The sequence below is a fragment of the Strigops habroptila genome, chromosome 2, assembly GCF_004027225.2.
Source record: "Strigops habroptila isolate Jane chromosome 2, bStrHab1.2.pri, whole genome shotgun sequence".
Classification (NCBI taxonomy): domain Eukaryota; kingdom Metazoa; phylum Chordata; class Aves; order Psittaciformes; family Psittacidae; genus Strigops; species Strigops habroptila.
Genome location: NC_044278.2, coordinates 44,865,591 through 44,890,136, shown reverse-complemented (window position 1 = coordinate 44,890,136; position 24,546 = coordinate 44,865,591). Strand labels below are relative to the sequence as shown.

The following is a 24,546-nucleotide window of genomic DNA, read 5'->3' as shown; positions in this document are numbered from 1 at the left end:
TAATGCAACGCCAACACTCTAGCCAGCAAGGTATGGAGAGGACACCTGATGTTAGTACTGGCAAAGTTGCTAAAAACTCTTGTACAGAATAGAGGTAGCAAACCCAAAAATAAATATGATGTGTTGGATTGGGAGAACCAATCATAGCTTTTGTAGGGAAAAGTCACATCTCACTGAAATCATTTCACTGCTTTTTTTAAGGAGTCAGTGAGCAAGCAGACAATGGAAAGTTAACTGATGTAGTCTGTGGATTTGCACTTGACAAGATCTCACACCGTAGTCTCTCTCAAAAAAATACTTAGCTGGCACTGAATATGAGGGAAGATCCTCATGATCCTTCTAAAGAATTTAATGGAAAATACCTAACAGTGGCCAGGAATAAACAGACACGTTTCTGCAGTCAAGAGAGGACTCTAGAGATTTCTGATGAGATTTCTGCTTGGGCTTGTACCATTTGATTCATATATGGAACCAAATGGTAAACAGTAAAGCATGAAATGGCAACAACTGCTGAACAATTATTTGAATCAGTAAAGTTATGTAAGAAGATCTTGTAAAGCTGAGCAGTTGCTCAGCAGAGGAAGTAACAGATGAAACACAATGTCAAGCAATTCAAAATAATCCAGCTTCCATGATCAGTGTTGGGCTATTAGCCCAATTCTAAGATATATGAAAATGATATCTTAGAATTGAACTAAATATTTCTATGACAGTATTAGTTCATAGCTTGGTAGGTAGTCCAATAATCCCAAATCCCAATTCACGAATAATTACAGAAGGAACAGAAAACAAAACGAAAACCACCACTATGCCACTATGTCTTTAATACTTTGTGCACTTCTGGTTCCAGTGGCTTAAAAATGCCATAGCTGAAATGGAAGCAGTACAGAAGAACAAGGTTGATCAGAGACATTAAACTGATCCCATAACAATGAAAAATGAAACAGAACAGGATTTTACAAGTTTAGAGATAGCTGAGGGAAGCCAGAATCTAGGTCTACAAAATCACGATGGATATGAAGAAGGCAATTAGGGAATGACTATTTACTATCTCTTCCTGTACAAGTACTAGAAGTACAAGAAGCTATTTCAGTACAAAAACATAAGGACAACAAATGAAGCTACCATCAAGAAAAAGGATATCGCCTTTTCCACAGAACATATACTCAAGTACAGAACTCCTAAGTACAGGATGTTGTAGGTGATGAAAGTGCAGACTGCTCCAAAATATAACTGAACAAAACAGATCAAGCTCCTCTAGAGGTACTCAGCATAAAGTGTTATTCTGGGCTCAGGAGGTGCTGGGTTGTAGACAGCCAGGTATTAGGAATACTCCTGCAAACCTTTCTCCTATGTGCCACTGCTGGAAGAAAGCCTGCTAGAGCAGATGACCCTTCAGATTGATCCAGCATAAACACTATCATGCCAACTTCCTTCACCTGCTATAGTTCGCAATGATGTTCTAAGTGACAAGTCATCTCTAAAAGCACTTAAGTGACCAGGAGACAAAGAAAACAGTCTACTGCATCTGTAAAATATTAACCTTGGGCCAGCAGGCCAAGCCAACATCAAGCACTGTCGTCAAACCATACATAACATAAATTACTACTATCAGAGATATTTCTAAGGAAACAAACTAAAACATTGGCTAAGCACAGCTTCTGCTAATATAAATATTGAACACTACATTTCATACCACTGTATGCACACCCTGGCACTCAGCCAAGTCCACTTAAGTCACAACTTCTGATAAGGACTGAAGACAAAACATCAACATGAAGATTAAGGCTTGAATGCTAAAAACAGTTAGTGCAAAACAACTTTTCATCTACCTTCTTCATTTTATCTTCTATTAATTGCATCTTAGTTCCTGAGCTTATCTGTCTGAAACCTATGCAAATTACAGAGATATGACTATAAAGACTAAATATACCACATAATCTGGTCTGAATAAATCTACCCATATCTAAGAAGTCTGTGTTTAAACTGTTATTCAAAACATCCCATGACAGAGGTCATACGTTCTCTCTGGACATCCTAAATGTCTAAGACAGTAAACAGCTGAAATAAACTCTTCCCTAATTTTCATATTGTCTGCCTTACTGCATTTCATCTCTCTTTCAAAAGGCTAAATTAGACCCCAAAATGTATGTCTTGTGGCAGGAAATTGTTGTGCTAGGTATGGATGAAATTTAAAGCATCCTTTATCATTTTCATACTTATATTACAGGGTATTGGTATTGCTTGTTCACTAAAACCTGAAGTTTTTTTCAGTCCTTTAACCAGTGTCAAATGCTTTCAAGAAAGATAGTTACAAAAATCAAGAATACTTCTCATTATATTCACTGTGATCTAAACTACACTTGATTATTTTCACTTTCTACTGTGGAAATCCAAGGCAGAAATACTAAACTCACTGGAATAAAGTCCAGGCCAGAACACTGCTATAATATTTCAAGTGAATCCCTGCAATATAGCATCTGTCATACTTTCCTCCTTAACAGGAGAAGTCAATGTAAATGTGACTTAATGAAGAATCCTGACAACATTATCATATTTCTGAATTGAAATGACTTGATTACACTCTCCTTGAAGCTATTATTTACATCTTAATAAAGAATTATCATTACAGTTCTTTAATGGCTCAAAAGCGATCTAATAACAGTGAAAAACATAACCTGAAAGCAAAAAAATACTTCCTCTAGCTATGTAGATTTGACAAGTGCGTATAATGTGCACAAACAGCTCATAAAAAAATAAGCACATGAAGAAAAACTGAAAGAACAAATTCTTTATGCTCAAAATGGGGGAAAAAAGGAGCACACACAATTTTAATAAAAAAGCAGTTAACTTTGGGCCCACTGTTGGAATGAAAAATAATGAAATCAGCAGCCTGCACCTCCCTGCCCTCAGTTTCTATCACATCTCCAAAATTCTTCGTTTTGACTGCAAGTCTGTAAGAACCTTGCTTCAGGTTTTATTAATGCCTAAAGTATTGTTTTTCGTAACAAAGCAACAGAATCCCTAAGAATACCTGGTTATTTCAAGCCTTGAGCAAATTTGAACATACTAGAGATTTCTGTTTGTTTCATTATCTGAACAACTGGAATACCTAATGAACTTTACTAACTAAACCAACTGTTACACAACTCTTAGATCTCTATCAAGCAAGAAAAATTCTGTACATATTGTCTCAAAATATTGCTAGTTTTCCCACAGTGAGACTGAAGTAGACTAAACAAATTAATAATACTTCTATTCAGAAGATGCAATTGGACTCAGCAATCTAAACAAGAATATCTGCTAAAAATTTTACACCACTTATTTATACCACCCCTTTAAGATAAAGCCATTTTATGTTGCCACTATTGACATAATTAATTTATCATAATAACACATCTCATTCATGATTTCTCAGGACAGACCAACCTTCTGGAGAAGGTGAGAAAGACACTTTACAGACTTTAAAGACACTTTACAGCACAAAAACACTATGACTGAGGTCAGTGTGGTACCTATTAGATGACTTCTGCTCAAATGTAGTTTGTCCACACCTGACTTCCCCCTGCCTTCTCACTGCAGGTTTGTACTGGCAGATCATCCTGGACCTGCCAGCAGAGCTACACACATAGTTCCTCCCTTGCTGACATCTGCTAAAATGGAATAAACTAGATTACAGGTACTATGATCATTTGCAGTAACTGCAGACAGTAACCTGAGACAGGCAGGTGAGGGCAAGGATGCAGAGGTGCCCTTAATTAATTTCAGTTAGTTTTTCCATACAGTTCTTGACCTGCTGGCAAAAGATTGAGAGAAAAAATTGGGATGCAGAGGGTGGGAAACATGATTGCTTTCCTCCCCTCTTGCTTCTGTTCCTTTGGTACTTCCAGTGAGAGTTCTGTGATACTGGTCTACTTGTTCCTTACTCACTTAACAACAGCTGTGAAAATGCTCACCATAAGAAAAAATTATTCTGGTCAACAATATTAATTAATTAAAATACAGTTCCCCTCTTTAAAAACCTCTTTTCCTGTGAAATTTGAATGGAGTGAAGATAGAGGAGTCCAAACAGTTTGACAGAAAAGCCTTACACTACACAAACATGACAAGAGGTCTCCAGAGTAGCAGAGGGATTACGTTCAGGGATATCCCTCTTCATGCCATTCCCTTCTTTCTAAGGTAGATAGCTGTGCATTATAAAGCACAGTGGTCATTGGTTAAAGGGACTCTATAACCCCATATAAAAACATCCTTAAAGGCATGAGAACGATAAAGCATTGTCTTGAACCTGCCTATTCTGAATTTTGTGACTATGAAGGAAGAAACAGTGAACATACACTTTAAACTTCAATCATCACAGAAGCAAAGACTACTTTGCTTTCTTAGCAGTCAGCTTAATATTAAGTGCTGCTGCAGTCAATATATAGTATCATTAAACAGGAACATTTAACTATAACACAAACAGCAAATCTAGTTTAAGTCCAAGATTCTTCATAAGCACACGAAAATCAAAGATTATCAGAAGCCCTCCTGGTAGTATTAAATAAAACGTGTTCTCAGAGTTACTATGAACAGACAAAAATTGTTTCACAGAAACTATCCTATTAGCTTTAAACTACATAAAGAAAATGTAACAACATTTCATCCTCATCAGCTACTCACAAATCAAATCTTCAGTCTTATCTGCATACAGCCAGCTGGTTTTTAAAATTCTGCTGTAATTGAGGGGAAAAATAATTAAGCAATATTATTAGTCATCTTACCATTGTTCCCTGGTGGTTGTAATGCATCTCCTGTCAAGCTACACCATCCGACTGGGAAAATATCTCGAGAATCACATCTGCACCAATAGTCAAATGCTCCTCTCCAGCCATCAAATGTAACAAAAACTTCATCTCCTTTAACATCTCCAATGGTTGCTGGGCAAATCAAGTATGGGTTCTTTCTATCTATAGCTTCAAGTTTCATTCCAACTTTAAAGCAGTTTGGCACAGGTTTTGGTGGTTCCTACAAAAAGAGCGACAGAATATTTGTATTTCTATGGCCTCTTAAAAAAACAATAATAAAAAAGAAAACCCTCTATTTTTCTTCAACATCCTTACTGCTTACACTCACTACTCTCAAAAAGTTATAGTAGGCATTCAAGAAAACTTACTTGTATTTCAAGTGTGCTTTTGCTCTTCTATATTATAAAATCCTAGATTCTGTTCCCACAAACACAGCTGGGATAATTAGCAAAATCCTCCATGACAGAAAGACCCTGGTAGAAATATTTACATAAGCAACAGGTTGCACCCAATACGTTATGTCTGGGCAGCAAGACAGCAAAGACACTACAATGAAATTATTACATGCTAATAAAGAGGAGGAGATTTGCAGGGAATGAATATTTCTGGGGACTGACAACTGTCTGGTAAAAGCTTCACCTCTCAATCCATGAAAAATTCATTAGCATTGGACATTATTTATAGGCCTCTGTTAGCTCAGTTGGCTTAGACAAATTCCAAGTGGATAAAAGAAAAACAAAAATCAAGTTAATGTGACCAGCCTAAGCGTATCCCCACAGCAGCAGTTGTGACCCAATGGAACCTGAATTACCACCTCAGCCTCAAGAACCTCATTGTCCAAAAGCCACCTTAGATGTGCTGGTAGGTTAGCACAGGGAAGCATGGCTCATCACGCCTCAGAAAATCTATATAATCTTATATTAAAAAAAAAAATATAATTACATAAAGGTAACAGGCAAACAATGTGATTGCAGGTCTGAACGCAACTGTTTGATTTGCTGACATATTTGTCAATGTCCTCAGTATCAAAGATTAAGTCACTCAATGTGACAGCAAAGTTTTACCACCTCGACAAAAGATTAAACCAACAAGTCATTTCAATATTACTGTTGGTTTTATATAATTTTTTTAACTTACTCAAGGCATGTTTAAAAAACTGAACAGCTGTTTCTGCTATTTTCAACTACCACTTTCTCATTACAGTTTAAGTGATGAAAATGTTTTACAAAACCTTTCCAAGCACCACTGTATTCCAGTGGCTCTTATTCCTCATTGTACTTTTTTCTTATCCTGTGCACAATCACATTAATATGGTGCCGTTAAGAAATGTGATATGCATTGTACTGACACAAAAAATGAGCTAACACAATTTTTCTAAATAATACACCATACTTAAAAGTCTCAACTCAGGAACAGACATGCCCATCTCAATGGACTAGAAGCAGATCACTTCCTGTAGCTTGCCAATCCAGTTCAAAGTGATTTTAAATAGTAGCCTCCCCTTCCCATGCTGCAGACAACAGGGAAATATCTTGGCATCCTCATTAAAAAAATGTATTCATGGGCCAACTGATAGGAAGTTGTTTACTAGCAGTCCCTTTCTTCTTACCTTCTTAAAGAATGCTGCGGGTGCCATTTCAGCTCCATTGAGAGTTCTTAAGAGAAACATTGGCCAAGAAGATGCATTCATCTGGAACCCTGAATAACAAAGAAAAAATAGCCCTATTTTCAGTTTGTAAAATGAAATAGAAGGATATAAAGTCTGTTTACTAATGCCTCATTGCCTCTATTTTGGATGTGGCCAAAATAAAAGTAGCCAAGAAGGAACAAACAGGGTCGCTGTAGGTGCAGAAAGCCATACAATGCATTTCCATTCCGAGTGACCTGCCTGCAGAATCACTCATCATAATTTTTGATATTACAGAGAAACATCTAGGACTTACTGACATACAGGTTCTAGTATGTATCATAAGGAGATCATAAGGTTGTCCCCCACAGTTCCTGGTCCAGTGGAACTTCCCCAGCACTTGTGCCTAGCTAACTCTTCAGGTCTGCTTTTTGCTCTCATTCTAAAACAACACAGAATAGTTAGGGTTGGAAAGGACCTTAAGATCATCTAGTTTCTGCTCCAGCTCCTCTCATTTACTGAGATACCTTTTTATTTTCAAGACTCTTGTAATTCTTTCACCAGGCCACAGACAAAAAAGAACAATCTGTTTCTTCTCCCTCCTCCATTAAAATAAATAAATAGCCCTAAACCCCGAAGAAAATATAGAGGGAAGAACAAATATACAATTATTTTTACAAATGCATGTATAATGTTGGAAAACAAACTGGAAGAGGGTTCTACTTCAATATTCTTCATTACAAAGGAGTAAAAAGTGCAAAAAAGAATCGCATTTGTTTAGATGAAGTACTTTATTCAAGCAGAACAAAGGTTTAGCTGAAAACATTCTCATGCCAGATAATCTTCCCTCAGAAGCAACTACTTTCCAGTTAAAAAATAAAACAAAACGCAACAAAAATCCTTATGCTTTCTGTGCTTTCCAAATGGATGTTTCAAAGTAATGAGTAATATACCAGAGATAGTGGACATTTTCTTCTGTGTCTTTAGCAGTTATGTGTCTGGCACAGTTCTACAGAAAATAGACATAATAGAGCAAATTGGAATTTTTTCCACAAAGCAAACAGTAATAGAATCTGCCAGGAACTGATGAGCTCCCTCATAACTGAGCCTCAACAATTCTCTTAAAAAAATGAACTAGAAAGGCGGAACATATCTAATATTCTTGATCAACTAAATCATTAAGTCATCTAAAATTGGATTATATACTATAATAGTTCTTCAACTAGTAGCTTATGCTATCTTGAGTTGAATAAACAGTTTTCAAGTTGGAACTACCTATGCAACACCTACCTGAATATAAAGCTCCTATTTGATAAACCGTGTCATAATTTGAGGACTGCTGAGCTGATTATCAGTCCTGGTTTGATACCACAGTCTTTATAGAACCTAAACGTGTAGTTACTGAAACACAATACTCCTAACCAGCTAGCCCAGAAAAGATATATAGGAATGACAACTGAACAATAGTTTCAGTTAATTTCATTTGGCCTTTAATTCATCCTGGTAAAAACAGAGAAAATGTTATCCTCAATGTAATTTGTTGAGAACATTAAGCTCTCAACAATAAAAAAACCTCACCTATGAGAAACAGAGGCTGGAACATGAATGCTTTGCTATATTAATCACTTTCTCAAAACCCTTATGTAACACGCATAATTAAACCTATGTAAAAATCAGGTAGGAGGGACTATTTTAGCTAGTTATTATGAACAGAAGAAGAACATTAGTATCCAGAAGGTTCCCTAGTACTCAGGAAAAAAAATTAATCAGTTGCTTAAATGTCTAACAGGAGGTAATTATACACCCAATTAGCTCCCAGCTTTGCCCAGGAACAGGATGCTGTAGAACTGCCAAAAAGGCTTTTTCAAAAATGTATCTAGGTATGCCAGAACGTTTGATTGCTGGAATTTAGCCTATCTTTAGAAAAATCTAGGGCAGGAGGGACAAAATAATGGCACTCGCATTCTTTTCTGAATAACCAGCAATTGTTCAGAGGGCAGGTAAACTTACATGCCTAGGTACAGGGAACAGCTGGTTGGTTGGTGCTGCACTACCAGCAGCCTGACCAAATAGGAGTAACAAACAGCATTCAAGGAGAAGGCACCAACCTTTCTACTGATGATCATGGAAAGTTTCTCTTCTTAAGAGATCAACTGCCTCCATTATACATAACCAGAGTTGCTTTATTCATCAGACTGGTTTAGAAACACATTTGAAAACACACTATGCTCCTCAATTGAAGCCATATATTTAGCACGGTACGTATGTGCAGCTGAAGGAATAGGTATACCTTTCTCTATCACAACCCTGTTTCATACTCATATCACTGCTTCCACTTTACAAGGTTATATTAAGAACTTCAGAAGTAACTGAGTTACTTCTCAAAAGCAACACACTCAGGCGTCAAGAATTTCTAGTGCCTTCATTCAAAACCTCTATACATCCACAGAAAAGAAGGAAAAAAGCCCTTCTGGGTTCAAACTTTATCTATCTGTCCCAAACGATATTTTTCTAAAAGGCACACTGGTGGCATTGCTTTTCTTGTGTTTCTAAAGCAGCATAACAAAACAAAAACCTACCCTTATAATTTATGCAAAGTGTCATAATGGTTATGTCAACTGCTCCTATGTCTGTTTGCCTTTCTACATGCAAATCAAGTTTCATACTGTAGTGAAATGATACTTCTCACTTCTTGTTAACAAATTGGGATAAGAAGCTTTTGAGAGGCTGCTAAGAGAAAGCACACCTATCTTATTAAATCTCTGATGAGAAATCTGAAATACTTACTAATGACACCAAACCAGACGTAGGTTCATAACTATAAGATGGGAAAACAGCAGTAACAATTAATATATTAAGAATGTTATTATCTTCTAAAAATTACAGAAGGTAACAAGACAACAGGGGAGGGGATGTTGCTGTTGTGGAGGGTTTGGGGGTGTGTTAAGATAAAGTTTGGTCATTATTTTTCCTTCTTTTTAAAAGCTGAACTACTTTCAGACCAATGTAAAAAATGTGTTTCTTTAAAGATTTCCACACCTACAGGTTCAAGCTATAACAAATATGGTACAAGAAAGAAGATCTAAGTATACAGGTTAATCACAGCAAAGAAAGGTGGTATCCCACTTTATTACCCCTAGCAGTTAGGCAGTTACCTCTGACTATTCACCATATAGCAAGGAATTCCTTTGTATAGTTCCCCATTTAATAAACTTCCTCAGTAAGACTAAGCCCAAGCACTATTTCTCAGTTTGGGGAGACATATAATGTTGTCACCCATACTGCTTATGCAAGGCAAAAAAAATTCTGCATACTATTTCTAAGCACATGAAAGCTACCCCTTGTTCCCAAGCATTCGTTGTGATCACAAACTAGCCATGACAAACTGATCAGATGTCCCCCAACGTGCTGATTTGAGGAGATGAGAATCACATACAATATAAGCTTGCAGTTTGGTGAAGCTCTGGAGTGCTCTTTTTCCTGCCGCAGAACAGAATGCTGCAATACCGCCGTTAACCCACCCTATGCTGCCTTTCCCACACCACAAACCAATTTGCTCAGTGCCTGTGAAAACATTCAGACTGCCCTGAGCTGCTGCACCTCCTGCAGCCGGACTGGGCACTTCACAGGTCGGTTAACAGCCAGCGCCTTCTAGCGGGCTGCTCTGATTTACTGCGGAGGAGAAAGGCAAGTGAGCTTTCACCACTTTTTACAAAGGTCTTACTAAAAGGAGCACGCACAGCATCAAGCGAGAAAACGTTGTAGCTGTATACACTAAAATGGGCACATGGCAGCGTATCTCATCATTATGTGTCAAACAGTCCCATTTAATACTAAGGGACTATTTAAAAAAACCAAAACAACAGAACTCAAGCTAATTATTTATTCTGCTCATTCTTATGCCAAAAGAATCCAAAAAGAAGAAAAAGCCACAATTCACTTCACTTGAATTAGTTTGCTTACCTCTTTTTCAATTAAATAATAGTTTGGTGAAATGTTAGTACCATTCAATTTGCCAAGGCAAAAGGTCAAATCGACTTCACGAAAGCAGTATTCCCATGCTTTAGTTGAGAAGCTTTGTTTCTTACCAAGCGGAGGCTGGAGCATGCCCCCTTTCTTTTCGCAGGTTCCGATGGGCTGTATGTCTGAGGAATCCACAAGCCTCCAAAAATCATTTTTGTTGTCGCTTCCATCCAGTCGCAACCTCAGCCTGGCACCAGTGATTCCAATTACTGTAGCTATACAAACCGAGGTAACATTGCGAGGATCACGGGCTTCCAGTTTCATCCCAACTTTGAAATCGTTTGTAGGTGGAATTCTAGACTACAACAAAAGGTAAAAGGCTTTTTCTTATTGTTGTTAGTACAGCTAAATTTACCAGGAGTTGAATATGCCGCTTTCATGCATCCAAGCATATCATATGAATGGTAAATATATAGAACCTTTTGAACTTTGAATGTTCAGCAGCAAGTCAGAAAAGGCAGGTGGATAACGTACCAACAGCTACTGTTTCAGATACTTGATGTTCCTACTGCATAAACATGACTGATTTCTAAGAAGATAAGCACACTAAAAAGGGTAAACAAGGGAATCCTGATGAAGATATGAACATAAAGATCCAATGATTAAGATGTGAAAGGAATGGAAAATAAGGACATTGGGAAACATGACATTCAACTAAAAAACAAACCCAAACCACTCAACCAAAACAAAGCACGCCACAAACCAACCTACAAAAAACCCCTCACCCACAAAATTCACTAGCTTTCAATTCAAAAGCAATAGTTATTCTCATTATAGTAATATCTGGAAAATTTAAACTGAATTCGGACCTTACGCACTAAGCACTACAAAAGTTCAAGGCAAGAAAGAGTTTCTGAATCAAAAAATATGCCAATACAAAGGCAGACAACAGAAAAGGGAGTTAGTGTTAACTGCATTAACAGAAAGAAAATGGACAGTCCTAAAGTCACATAAAACTTCTGTGCTAAGACAGAAATTGCACCTGATGCTTATTTATACAGAACTGAATATATCCATACACATACAATGAAACGCCAATTTAATTATCACTGGGAAAAGAAATGTGATGAATGCAACTTGATCTTTGAGCAGAACTTTTTGTCGCAAGCTAAACAAAAGATAAGGAGAGTATTTTTTACTTGTGTCAACACACTACTGGCTGGACTGGCTGGATCACAGTCTGATACTGTAGTACTGCAGGCAGCAACATCATCTAATGATGTTCAAAACTTTGTATTGACACTAACTGGGACTGAATGCTTCTCACTATTCTCTTTAGATGTCTCCTCATTTCCAGCTTAAATTTATGAATGGTAGTTTTTACCAACACTGTAATTTAACTTAAATTCTTTCTGCACGTTTGCAAATAACAACATAGTCTACAGTGTATTTACAGAAGGCCCTTTTTCAGTACTCTTTCAACAGGTTAAATAAGCCAAGCACTGAAGTTTCTCTTACGAAAGGATGACTATTCTTCTATCATCCTGGAAGTCCTTTACTACAACTCTTCCAGTACAAAGCTGCTCTTCAACACAGATGCTGCGAACTATAGGCAGCCTTCCCCATGATATTTAGACCCATGCAAACACATGGGAACACAATCTGAATCCTGATATGGGAGGTAGGTAGAAAAACCAAAACCAAGGACATTCACACCCACAAGATTTGTATGTCACTTCTCCTGCCAGCCTGACCAGGCCAGGTGGGGATCCCACAGTAAGCAGAGAAACTGCACTTGTCTGTCAGGGTACACAGGAAAAGGCTGAAGAAATCTGCTACTTCAACAAGTGTTAGTAGTATTTTCTCTCTACCACATTTAATGTTTTAAAATACATCTTGCTCTGCTTGTATGGTGTGCAGGTGCACTATTTACAACACATCCTAGATCAACGGCAGGAGCCCTGGAGGAGCCCAAGCCCGAAAAACAGAGGCACTCAATATTCAGTGAACACTGAGTGTAGCATCTGCCAATGCTGCATTTAGACAACAGGCTGTCTGAAAGGGGAGCCTTAGCATATGAAATTTAAAGGGCAATTCAATTTCAGGATATTGCTTGTCCAGCTGTTATGTTCTACAACCACAAAAAGCAACTGAAATGGAGAAATTGGGGTGAATGTTTGTTTGTAGAAAAGGTGAATTGCTTAAACACCAACAACTCAAGGCATTCTATTAAAAAGGTAACTCCTCCAGGCCACTCTGTCCTTACAGCAAATAACAAAACCCACTCGGTAACAGCCTCTTTTTAAGCTCTGTTCAAACCACATGGGACTGAGCTTTTTTATTTAAAATTTTCAACTGCTTGGAAAAAAGTTTCAGGGTGTGAGAAAGGGATGTGGAATGCTTTGAAATTTTAAGTAGTAATTAAAAACAACTTAGAGCAACAGATAAAATACCTTCTAAATTAAGATAAATACTTTAATCAATTTCCATTAGCAGTCTCTGCCTGTATCTTAATTTATGGTACAGGCTTTAATTTATTGCTCCCCAGGTCATTTTTAATTACTATAAAATTTAAACTTTGTAGAATTCCCACAGGTCACAAATTCTGGATATAATTCTCAAATTAAGCTTCCCTCTGCTACTTGTTTTCTGGTTAGCCACAGCAGTGTATTTCTTTGCATTACACAGGGTGATAATGACACGTACAATTCATGTGTAACCCAGTAAAGTCAAATTAGTCCTACACAAAGCCCAAGCACTGTAGTTTCTAAAATCTGCAAACATTCTGTAATGAGAGGAGCTAGCTCTGCACTAATTAACATTGCATATCACTTTCTTCTTAAAAGGTCAATTCTTAGAAAAACTAAAAGTCTGCACATGTAAATTGTTTCAAAATTTGTTATGCACAGAAATTAATGCTCTTCTTTCCAACCCACACACTCCTTAAGCAATCCAGGTCACTGGGATTCATCTATCTCGGTCAATGCACATCACTTAAGCATCTTTCAGGTGTTACTCAGTTGTTCAGTTTGGACCTCCTGACCATTAGTAGGGAAGATGAAGATGCAAGAAAGGAAAGGCTTCTGAGCCACTTTCTGCAGTAGCTACATCTCTCAGGAGTGTACATTCTGGTCATGGCAGTCCACCATCTGAGTATGGCAATAACCTCAGAATGATCCAGTGATACGCTGTTGTCCTCTGCCTCTACCCACGCAGTGTTTGAAGTCTTTGCCTTGAGCTGGTATCCACTGTGAAAAACACATACTGTAGAATTAATCTCTGAAGCTCTACTCACAGCTATGGACACTGCTATTCTTAGCCATCTCTCACTGAAAGCAGCATGCGAGGGGCTCTTTCTCCTTTACCCTCATCTGCAAAAAGCAGCTGAGATTCAAGATCTAGTGCAAGGAAATGCTACCACCTGCATTTCTCTCTCCCTGTTCTCCATTCCTGCAACTACTTCAGATTCACCAAGTGATGGTTACTCTCCTCCTCAATTACATTCGTGTTGCGTTTTGTCTGGTCCCCACTAGAGGCCAGTACCATTTACAGTACCATCAGACTACCAACAAAACCTATAAGGTACCTTTCTGAACATGCCCAGTCTGCTGAACTAGACATGCACCACTTGTCACACCTATTACAGTTCTATCAACCTGAACTATCCAATTCCTTCAGCATCTATCTTCCTAACACAGTGAAGGCATACAGACCAAAACTCATCCTATTTAACTTTACGTAGCTAAGATACTCCTCAACTTCGGAAAATACCAACCCCAGCTTCCTCTGCTGAGAGAAAGATACCTGCAGAGGTCGACTCAGTCTCCAGAGGGCTGGAATCATTAGTTCACACAAGATGGCAGATTTAAACTGCATCTGCAAAAACATACTGAACCATCTGACAGTGGGGAATCAAACTTGCAGAGCACAGTGCAAAATATAAAACAGTACATTAAACACCTTTCACTATAAATCCAGTGTTTCCTTTGTATTCCCATATATTCCCCTTTTTTTCTTTTTAACTTCAATATCTGTTACTCCTTAGCAAAAGCACTCTGCTCAGAAAATATGTGAGAGATACAGAAAAGTGGTGAACAAACTCTACTACACATACAGACACACATCTTGTAGCTAGCCATTTTTGAAAGGACTCTTTAAAAAAGAGGGCAGGAGAAAGGCTCCTCTGACCATCAGCCAAATTTTAATTCTCACTAAAACCATGGTACCTCTAAGATTACTGAAAAAAAAAAAATTAGAAAATATTTTTGAATTCTGATAAGACTGTTTTCATTAACTAGTCTTTTTTAAAGGGAAAACAGAGTCCAAAGCTACAATTTTAATGAAACCCTCAAAGTTTGGCTTGAGGCAGAAAGCAAGAATGAAAAACTTCAGTAGTTCCGATCTGCCAAAACTGCAAGCTACTGATAACTAGAGATCAAAAGGAATCAAATAGGAAGTTTGCAAGCAGTCTAAACACAGAAGTAGCTCTAGAATCATCACCCTGTAACATGCATAAATACACACACACTTGCAAAATAGTATCTGGCATACCTGTCTGAAACAATGCAGAGGGGCAGCTACTGATTCAGTCTCTTTCAGATAATCATCCCAATTAAACTGTTCTGGAAGACACAAGATAAAAAAACACCATACAGACACTTTTTAAAGGGAACTTCAATTAAAAGGAGGGGTGGGGGAAGAAAGGGTCAGAAAAACCCAACTATCTTGTAGAATACTTTTTTTTTTTTTTTTCCCCAAGAACAGGATTACTCTCAAATGAAAACTCCAGCTTTGAAAAAACACACAACCCTTGAAGGAGCTTTAAGAGTACTGTTAATTCATAGGGGGGATCACACAATAGGCAAAATCAATATAAACCTTCCCCCACATACAAAGATACAAGGCAGGCTATCTAGATTCAATTTTCTGTATAAGGACCTCCCAAGAATCCTTGTACAAATCATGTTAGCGTTTCTGTATCTTAGTTCCCCTAACAGCAGCACTGATATGATAACCTCATAGGAGTGCTGAGATGATGCATGTTGAAAAACACAAACATATAGATTCTGTTGAAATATATGTTGAGACTACTACCCCCAGTCCATTAGAAAGCAAAAGGATTAGCACAGCCTTCCAACTGCATCTTGTTTCTTTTCATCTGAAGTCTGATAAAGGTTTCTCTTTGTAGGGTAAATATTATTATGGCAATGATCAGCAACAGCATCATGTTATGTTTTCCAGTGTTAACATTGGCATTGTTTACATGCATGGGTGAGTGTATGCCGCATTTGATTTAATCAGTGTTATCAGTTTTGCATGAATGCAACAGTATGAAGTACTAACATTAAAGACATAAGCAAGCATTACTTATATTAATATAAAAAACAAGAGAAAACCTACAATGGCACAGCTAATGCTTTTGTTCCTAAATTATCCAAGTGAGCAATTTTGCTTATTTTTCTTGGTTGGGCAGCTGGCATCTTTCTGATGTTCCTGAAGAGTAAATCACCCATGAACCCCAAAATGATGCAGTGATGCCACCCAGTGGCTCAGCAACGGCCATTCACACGGCCTATAGCAAAAATCCTTGGTGATGAGAGACCACACTAAGTTTATAGTAACCTTCCCCAAAACGCCACTGGGCACGGTTAAACACATCTCTGCAACGTTAAGGAGAGAGGAGAAGCAAAGAAATAATCTGAAAATGGCAGCATTTTCCAGCATTCTCACACTGCTTCTTTGAAGGATGCGTAGTGGCTCAGAGTCTGCCTGCATTAGCACAGCATTCAGTTGAAAGTATACAGCATTTAGTTGAAAGTAGAAGAGAACTACCCCCTTGGCCAGCCAAGATCCTCTTTTTTTGGCATAAGAGACTCAAAAGTGTACGAGTGATTTGTCCTTGGCACTGCAGAGGCCATGTGGTTGTTAGCTATGTAACAAGTCAGTAAAATCTCAAAAGCTGTTAATTTGGTGGTCTGGACTGTATGTAGGCTGGTAACAAAGACATTTCCATGCAACATCTTGAAAGTCTGCTTATTTTGGAATGAAAATTTTCTTCACAGATTTATGCCATTAGATCAATTTTGTATTAGTGACAAAAGGCAGGGTACATTAACTTAAGCATACGTTAAGTATTTGTATTTCAGGAAGGCATGCTCAGGAAATGGCCCTTCAGAGCTTTCTCCAGAAAGTAGCCTCCAAATCTATTGCTCTTTTCACTGATAGGCAAAGGACTCTGCAAAAATTAACTATGATGAACTGCTATAGAAGCTTCATCTTACAATATTTTTTTCTTTGAGTCTAATAATAAAGTTGCCACTTAAGTTTGACTTCTGATTGAAAAAAAAAAAAGTTATTTTAATCAGAGTTTACCTTAGTAAACTTTAAAGTACCAAATGCAGTAAAATTAAACATACCAAAAATAAAATGTTAGGTATGTTCCAGCTATCTCAGATCTAACATGATGTAAAAGCTGTCATTATGAATAAGAGCCTCACCGTGTTAAGGACCATATACATGTAGATACTTTAGACACAGCACCTTTCACCAGGAGAAACCTCCAGAATAATTATCTTTATATACCATCATTTCCCAAATGATCTCAATTTTTGTAACAGGACTGTAAATTTGGTAGGATGACCCAAAATTAGAGCAGGAAACAAACAGGTTATTTTTTTCCCAAGGGAATATTCACTAGAAAGACACATAAGGTAACACAAGCACCCAGCTGCAAATAAAGCCAAGAGGAAAACAACGTTGCCTAGCTCTTTGCTTTAAATCCTGGCTATCAAAACCTCTGTCATCAAGCACAAATGACCTGAAATTTAAATTAGAACCTCTCCACCTGTGAAGATATGCTGTATTAAATTAAAACCAAGCTCTCAGAGATGGTGCTAATTATCATTTAATTACTGCACTCATAGAAATAGGAGATAAATGTATGCTTGCAACATGTAAGATGCATGTCTAGGAAGATAATCACATTGAAAAAAAAAATCTCTGCACAAAAAGCTTCTCTGCATTCTCAGTGTCCACAGGTAAATAAGCGGTTGTTTTATATATATTTCTAATTCTACAGCCCTAGAAAACATGCAACTGCTGAGAAATAGAACACCTTAAGAAAATTAGCTCTCACTAAATGACTTAACATGCATTTCTCTTCCCACTCAAACCTGCAGGCTGAATTAAACAGCTTAAGAAAAACCCATTATGCAACAAGCACAACTTTATAACCCACCAGCAAAGTGAAAACTAGAGAAAAAGGAATTTTTATGCTAAAGAACATGCCAGCATATACTGGAAGCAGGAAATATGTTACACGAGAATGAAACTAGGACCTTTTGTAAAGAAACCAACCAAAAAAACCACAGTTTTTATCAACACAGGACTGAGACTCTAGAACAGTGATCCAAGACAATAAGCATGGGCAAACAGCCTAATTTTAAAATGGAGGAAGTAAGTTTACACCATAGTTGCCTGCATTCCTGGCAACAACCAATGACCCTTCATGCTCTCTGCAATTCTGCATCAATACTCTATCACTCCCTGTCAAAGCTGCCAATCACAAAGTAACTCAAGCTAGAAGGGACCCCAGGAGGTCTCTAGCTCCGTCTCCTGTTCCTCCAGGGTTCCATCACTCTCAATGTGAAGATTTTTTTTCCTTCCATCAAGCAGGTATTTCTCATGCTCCAGCCACGGTTTGTTGCTTCTCATCCTTCCACTGTGCCTCTGAGAGAATCATAGAATGGTCTGAGTTGTAAGAGACCTTAAAGATCACCCAGTTCCAACCCCCCTGCCAGGGGTTCCAACCTTCCACTAGACCAGGTGACTTAAAGCCTCATCCAACCTGGCCTTGAACACTTCCAGGGACTGGGCAGCCACAGCTTCTCTGGGCAAAACCTGGCTCTGTCTCCCCTACAGCCACCTGTCAGCTAACTGAAGACAGCAAGACCATCTTCCATAAGCTTTCTCTTCTTACAGCTGAAGAAACCATTTTTCTGGTTTCAGCACCAGTTTTCTGCTTACATCTTGCATTCCAGCTCCTTCATTTTTTTTGGTGGGCTGACAGCCAGCTTGCTCCCGTATAGCTCTGTCTTCCTTGTACTGCGGAGCTCAGAGCTGAATACAGCACTGCAGATATGGTCTCACAAATACCAAAAAGCAGCAAATCCCTTGTCCAGCCTGCTGCCTACAGTTTTGCTGTTAGGACTCGATTTGCAGTTGACGTCTTTCACCACAAGAGTACACTGCTGCCTCACACTCAGCTTGCTGCCTGCCAGGATTCCAGGGCTTTCCCTGCAAAACTGCTTTCCAGGCAGCCAGCTTCCTGCCTGTGCTGCTGCAGGGCTCCAGTCTGTCCAGGGGCATGAGGAACCCTCCATCTGCCTTTGACTCTTACTGGGTTCCTGCCAGAACAATTCTCTAGGATGGGGAGGTCCATCTGAAGAGCAGCCCTGCCTTCCAGCCTACTAGCTAGTCCCTCAGTTAAATGCTGCCAACAAACTAGCTGACAGCATGTTCTGTCCAACCATCCTTGTCTGCCAGTGAGGCATAAATAGCATCAGCCATAGTACTGACCGCTGAGAAATGCCACTAGCTACCAGCAGACAGGTGGATCTTGTACTGTCTGGCAGTCAGTCAATTTTCCATCCACCTATCCAAACCACATCAGACCAGTTTGTCTGAAAGGACACTACAGACACCGTACAGAAGCCTTGCTAAAGTCAAGACAAACAACATCCTCTACTCTCTCCTTGGTTTACAGGATCACTTACCACAGAAGGCAGTCAGTTACACACAGCTCACACTTGGCAAATCCATACCTTCTGTTCCTAACCTCATTTTTGTCCTTCATGTGCCTGAAAATGACTTCCAGGATTTTTCTCCATAGTCTTCCTGAAGACTGAGGTCAGGCGGGCCAGCCTGTAATTCCCCACGTGCTCCCTTCTTGTCCTTCTTGATACTGAGCATATGAAACTTCCCCAATCACTATGACCTCTCCAAAATGAGAGAGAAGCCTCTCACTGACATTGGTCAACTATCTCAGCACCCTTGGAGACATCCCATCTGCTCCCAAGCATAGGGGAATGCCCAGTTCGCTAAAGTGCTCCCTGTCATCATCTACTGGACATAATGGTTCAGTTTAGTGTAAGTCAAAGTTTCACAAAATTTAAATTGAAGATTTAAACTATGAGTTAAATGTCACTTGTAGATAGGTAAAATTTAAGGTCCTGGTTTATTTAGGTTACAATACAGTATCACCATAGCCTAAACACTGTTTAAGCAGACTGAGCACCTCGTGCTCTTTCATCCTGAGGTTCCCTTGGCACACATGCATCTGAGCCTATTGACACAAAGAGAAATTTAGATTAGATATTACAAAAAAATTATTCACTGTGAAGGTGGTGAGGCACTGGCACAGGTTGCCCAGAGAAGCTGCGGCTGCCCCATGCCTGGCAGTGTTCAAGGCCAGGCTGGACAGGGCTGTGAGAAACCTGGTCTAGTGGAAGGTGTCCCTGCCCATGGCAGGGGGGTTGGAACTAGATGATCTTTAACATCCCTTCCAACCCAAACCATTCTATGACTGTATGATCATTTCTAGTCTTCATCCCACAGTCTCTCTTTGTCAGAGATGAGGCCTCCCTTTAATTTTTGTTTACATACTCTTTCAAACATATTAGTTTAAGTGTCAGGGTATTTCATACCCTGCTTTATACCTTGTACTCCTATATGTTGTGATCATTCAATTAGACTCTTTCTCCTCCTCCTCTCTTTCTCTACCTACTTTAGACTATTTTTTCACCTCTTCTTACATCTCTGTATCTCTGATCCTTTTCAGATTTTCTTATCACACATCCCCCTGATAACTCTAGGATTTCCTGGATGCTAGCCCAGAGCATTGTAAGGCATCTTTCTTCATCCAACATCAAGAGGCTCTTTCTTCTTCCTTGCCACCAACAAGTAACAGCACAGGATTAAAAAAAAAAATCAGAGATCTTCCATGATCTTGAGCAAGGCAGTCCTCTCTAAGTGTTTGACACAGCCGAGTCTGGACTTCACAAGTAAATTCAGTGCTCAGACACTAGATTAACAGTGTAGTCCTGAGTGGAAGAACACAGATGACAGAATAAGGCTTGCCTGCTTAGCACTACTTCTTTACAAAGCTTTTTCAACACCTTGCAGAAGGAACCAGGGACGTTTTCCAGTGACTCATTAAATATGGTTATCTTATCCACATAAGAAAAGCACTTTGCTGGGGGGTGGGGGTGGTTTATGGGGCTCCGTCTGTTGTCAGACTACGTTATTTTAAAACACAGACATGCTATCTGAGTCCAGTTTGACTGGAGCTCCACTTACACTGCAGAAGAGGGAAAACAAGACATAAATATGCTTCCTTTCCTGTCTCAAAGAAACAGAGAAGAATAACAAAGATGGCTACTAGGACTCCGAGAAATTGAAAAATTAAGTCTGGCAAATGTAACAGCAGAAAGCTGTACTATGGCTGGTGGTAATAGGGTATCATTTCTTACTGCCCCATATTCAAGCAATGTACATGAAAATATGAAAGGTATATAAGGGTGCTGCTGCCCTCTCAATGCAGCCACAAAAGATAAACTGCCAGCAATCCCACGTATATGCTGCTCCATGGCACCTGTGGAGGATGGTAGAGGCTGTCTTAGTTTGCTAAGAAGCTGGATCATTTCTGGCAAGTGTGTCGCTTCCTCAGTTTATTATAAAAACACAATTTATTTGAAAATAGAATTTGCTTAAAGTAAGATTAGAATCCCAGGCAATTTAAACTGGTTAGCCATCCTAAAAACTCAAAGCTATTAAACTGAAAATCCTTTCTTTGGCATGAGCAAACACATTAAGGAAAGAGAAGATAACTGCAGCAGCAAAGTCATGAAACTGGGAAATACATGATGAGAAGAAAAAATATCAGTAATCATCTAAGAAAATTATTGTTTACACAGTATCTTTGATTATATATACAAAGAGTACTTTGTCTTGGCTAGTAAAACTCTCAGGCTCAAGTCAAGCAGTTTCAAATATAGTTTTCTATACCAAAACATATTTTCCTAATAGAGTTAGACAAAAGCAATGGTATGTTTTTAACTACGCACCAGTAATAGCTAAAGTGATTGCAAAAAAAGCCTCTGAATATAGTACAATCCAAATACACACTTTTCCTTTTACAGTACTTCAACTAATAGCCTGACAGCTGCAATACCTACCACTTTTTAAAGACGGGTTGTTTGCCTGCTGATTCTTTCCATCTTTCTCTTTTTTAATATTCTTTGAATCTAAAAGACAAGATTCCATTACATAATAAATGCAATATTCACATCATAACGATGTCCAGCGTAACACAGAATGTTTTCAAACAATATAGAATATCTTGTTCCAAATATTGACTTCCTTTACTCATTTCAGTGCATAATCAAAAAGGTAGTTGTACTATAAATTTAACCACTGCACTACTGTTATTTAAAAATATATTGAGAAGTACAGCATGAAAAGAGCTTTTGACTATATTACATTATCAGAATAAATCTAGTTACAGAAAATGTAGTGTTAGCTTCACAAAGAGCAACCTTATCCTAATTTTTTAACAGCTTTACTCAAGTTACACACGATTTGAGATCCTCAGAATCACTGGTTATCTTTTTAAATCTTATCTAGACCACTATGAACTGAAAACCAAGAAAAAACAAACCCACCCTAAAAGCATACTTCTGAGTTAAAGATTCCATTCTATATTTAAATTCTTGAATACTCACATGCAAGCAGTTGTCTCAGTGCACACATCAGTTATTAAAAAAAAAAAAAAATCATTCCTAAGAATCTACCTTCTCTATCACTCATCTTTGTACACATACAGCACGGAGTTTGTAATATTTCATTTTTGGCGGATTTCAGTATGTATGAGAAACCTGGTGGACTGGAAAGGTAGAAAGGAGAAGATTGAGGCAGTTCCACTCATTCCTTTTAGTCTTTAAAATATTAGTTTGATGACCTGCTTTTGACACTCACGGACTCAAGCACAATTTAAATACGACACTGAGCTGGCAACCAAAATGTAAGTACATTTTCAGATCTAAAAAGTTTACCAAGCTCTGTGTGTTAGAATAACTGTCTTGGTTTGCAAACACCTCAGCACCAGGCATGGGGCCACTTGTCTGGGAAGGCGCATGCTTCAGCTCACGCCTTGCGTCATCCTAGTTAGCCTGAACTAACAGGCGAAGAGATGGCTCACTTGAGACTGTGTTGGTAGCTGATTCTTGTATTCACTCACACATCTTTAGCTATTGACTGGTACTCAAAATAAAAACACACCTAACCTAAAGTAGCATTTGGTGATCAGAAACACATGAGATACGAGCTGTTCTGCAGCAAAGATTAAGCCCTAATAGTGTTTCTCTTCTGTGTTTTCTGTAAGGCTCTTCTTGATACAAAGACTACTGGAAAGCAACACATGATGTTCATCATTTCTGTCACACATCTTTCATTATTTGTTGAGGAATTGCCATGTACAGCAGGAGCTGAATCATGACAATCTTCTGCCATCCATCCCCAAATCCTCCCCCATCAGTCAGCGAGGAGGGGATAAGCCATCCACTTGGCTCTGTGCTGGGCAGGATGTGGTGCTCCTCTGGCCGGTGCACAGCACTGGCAGGGACCCCTCAGGGGCAGCCAGGCAGGGCCACAGCAGCCGGGGCCACCCATCACCATGGCCAACGGCTACTAGTGGGGAGGCACTGGGGGCAGTCCCAGCACTGGGCACCCTCCCTGGGGACAGGCCAAGGCTGGGGTGGGACATGGGCCCATGGCCTGGCAGAGGAAGGCTGTGGGGAGCTGGAGACTGGCCCTGTTCTGGCATCGCTGGGACAGGGGCTGACATGCGGCCCTGGGCAGGATGAGGAGAGGCCCCAGGAGAGGTTAGTCAGGGCTGTTAAAGCCTATTAGTGTACTCAGGGCCAAGACATCTCCTAAGAATATCCCAGACTCCACAGTCCTAGAAAATATACCTACAGCTACATACCTGCTCAACACATGTTGCAGAACTATCACCTGTTTCTCCTAAAGCAGATATGGGGAGTACCACAGGTCTTTTGAAAGGGAAAGAAAATGCTATGTTTACTCCTTGACTTAGTCTTCTTTCTTGACTTACACATTCTTTCTTCTGGAAGAAGTTTGCTTTGGAACCTTTTTTCCTTGATAGGTTCCCAAATTAAAATCCTTATGGAGGTCAACTTTAGATGGACCCACTGAAATGCTTCTGGATGAGGCCCACAGAGTTCTAACCCCAGTACTTCATCAGGAGTAGGGCTTTAAGCCACACAAGTGGACACCCTATGTTCCGACAACAAATACCAGTGGGAATCTGAAAAGGGATAGTGTTAAAGATAGTTCAGAAACAATGACTAGACAGAAGGCTAACATTCCCTTTCAACCCTAATGATTCTGTGATCCACCTTCTCCCTCCTACAGATCAAAATACATTTCATCCAGCCTCTTCAGGATTGAACTGAATCCAGCTAGTTTTCTACTGGGTGGCAGCAATCACCAGCAGAGCCTTTTGCCACATTCTACAAGCTAAATTAGGCAGGTTTTCCCAAAAACTATCATGAGGCTATTGCAGACATCAGGCTGACAGCCTACAGAATGGATAACTTCCAAGTCACTTATTTCCGAAAAGGAAATCCAACAGAGTCCCACACAAGAGACTTACTGAAGAAGAGAACTAATAACTGCTTCCTGTGAACACCCAAAGCTTGAAAGGATAGAGTCATGAAAGAGTATCTACCCAACAGTGCCAGATTTCAAACAACATGACAGCCTTTCATGATGAGAGACATAAAGAACAGGTGAAAGAATGAAAAACCACAGCCTGGACACCAGATGAGTTCTCACTGACAGCCACCACCGAAATTATTTATTTCATTTACCAGTTAGGTTTAGTGCCTACCTCACAAATATCACAGCAAATACAAATGCTGAAATGGAACACTTGGCAACACATTTTTCTTATCATCAGCCATTATAAAACTACAAGAATTAAGAAGAGGTAATTACATTCATTAATGAGAAGAAATGGATTCCTCACTAGCAGTTTAAACATCTGTTTCATTTGAGGTGGAGGTATCTTCATTCGTAATAAACCCAAAG

General features: G+C 39.0%; 1 protein-coding gene across 10 annotated transcripts in view; it reads right to left on the bottom strand.

The window, feature by feature from the left end:
- Nucleotides 1–24,546, bottom strand: part of LOC115603998 (sex comb on midleg-like protein 2) — a 70,531-nt gene that overhangs the window by 29,452 nt on the left and 16,533 nt on the right. For 3 of the 10 annotated variants that reach the window (XM_030476593.1, XM_030476595.1, XM_030476594.1), the window contains exons 3-8: nucleotides 21,612–21,680; nucleotides 20,180–20,323; nucleotides 14,929–14,999; nucleotides 10,503–10,737; nucleotides 6,397–6,485; nucleotides 4,764–5,007 (exon numbers count right to left, since the gene is read on the bottom strand). In XM_030476593.1, coding sequence (XP_030332453.1) covers nucleotides 4,764–5,007; nucleotides 6,397–6,485; nucleotides 10,503–10,737; nucleotides 14,929–14,999; nucleotides 20,180–20,323; nucleotides 21,612–21,680 — 852 coding nt within the window. Of the gene's footprint in view, nucleotides 1–4,763; nucleotides 5,008–6,396; nucleotides 6,486–10,502; nucleotides 10,738–14,928; nucleotides 15,000–19,151; nucleotides 19,343–20,179; nucleotides 20,324–21,611; nucleotides 21,681–24,546 lie in introns of those variants that run through there. The other 7 variants (XM_030476596.1, XM_030476597.1, XM_030476599.1 and 4 more) reach the window with 7 other exon arrangements.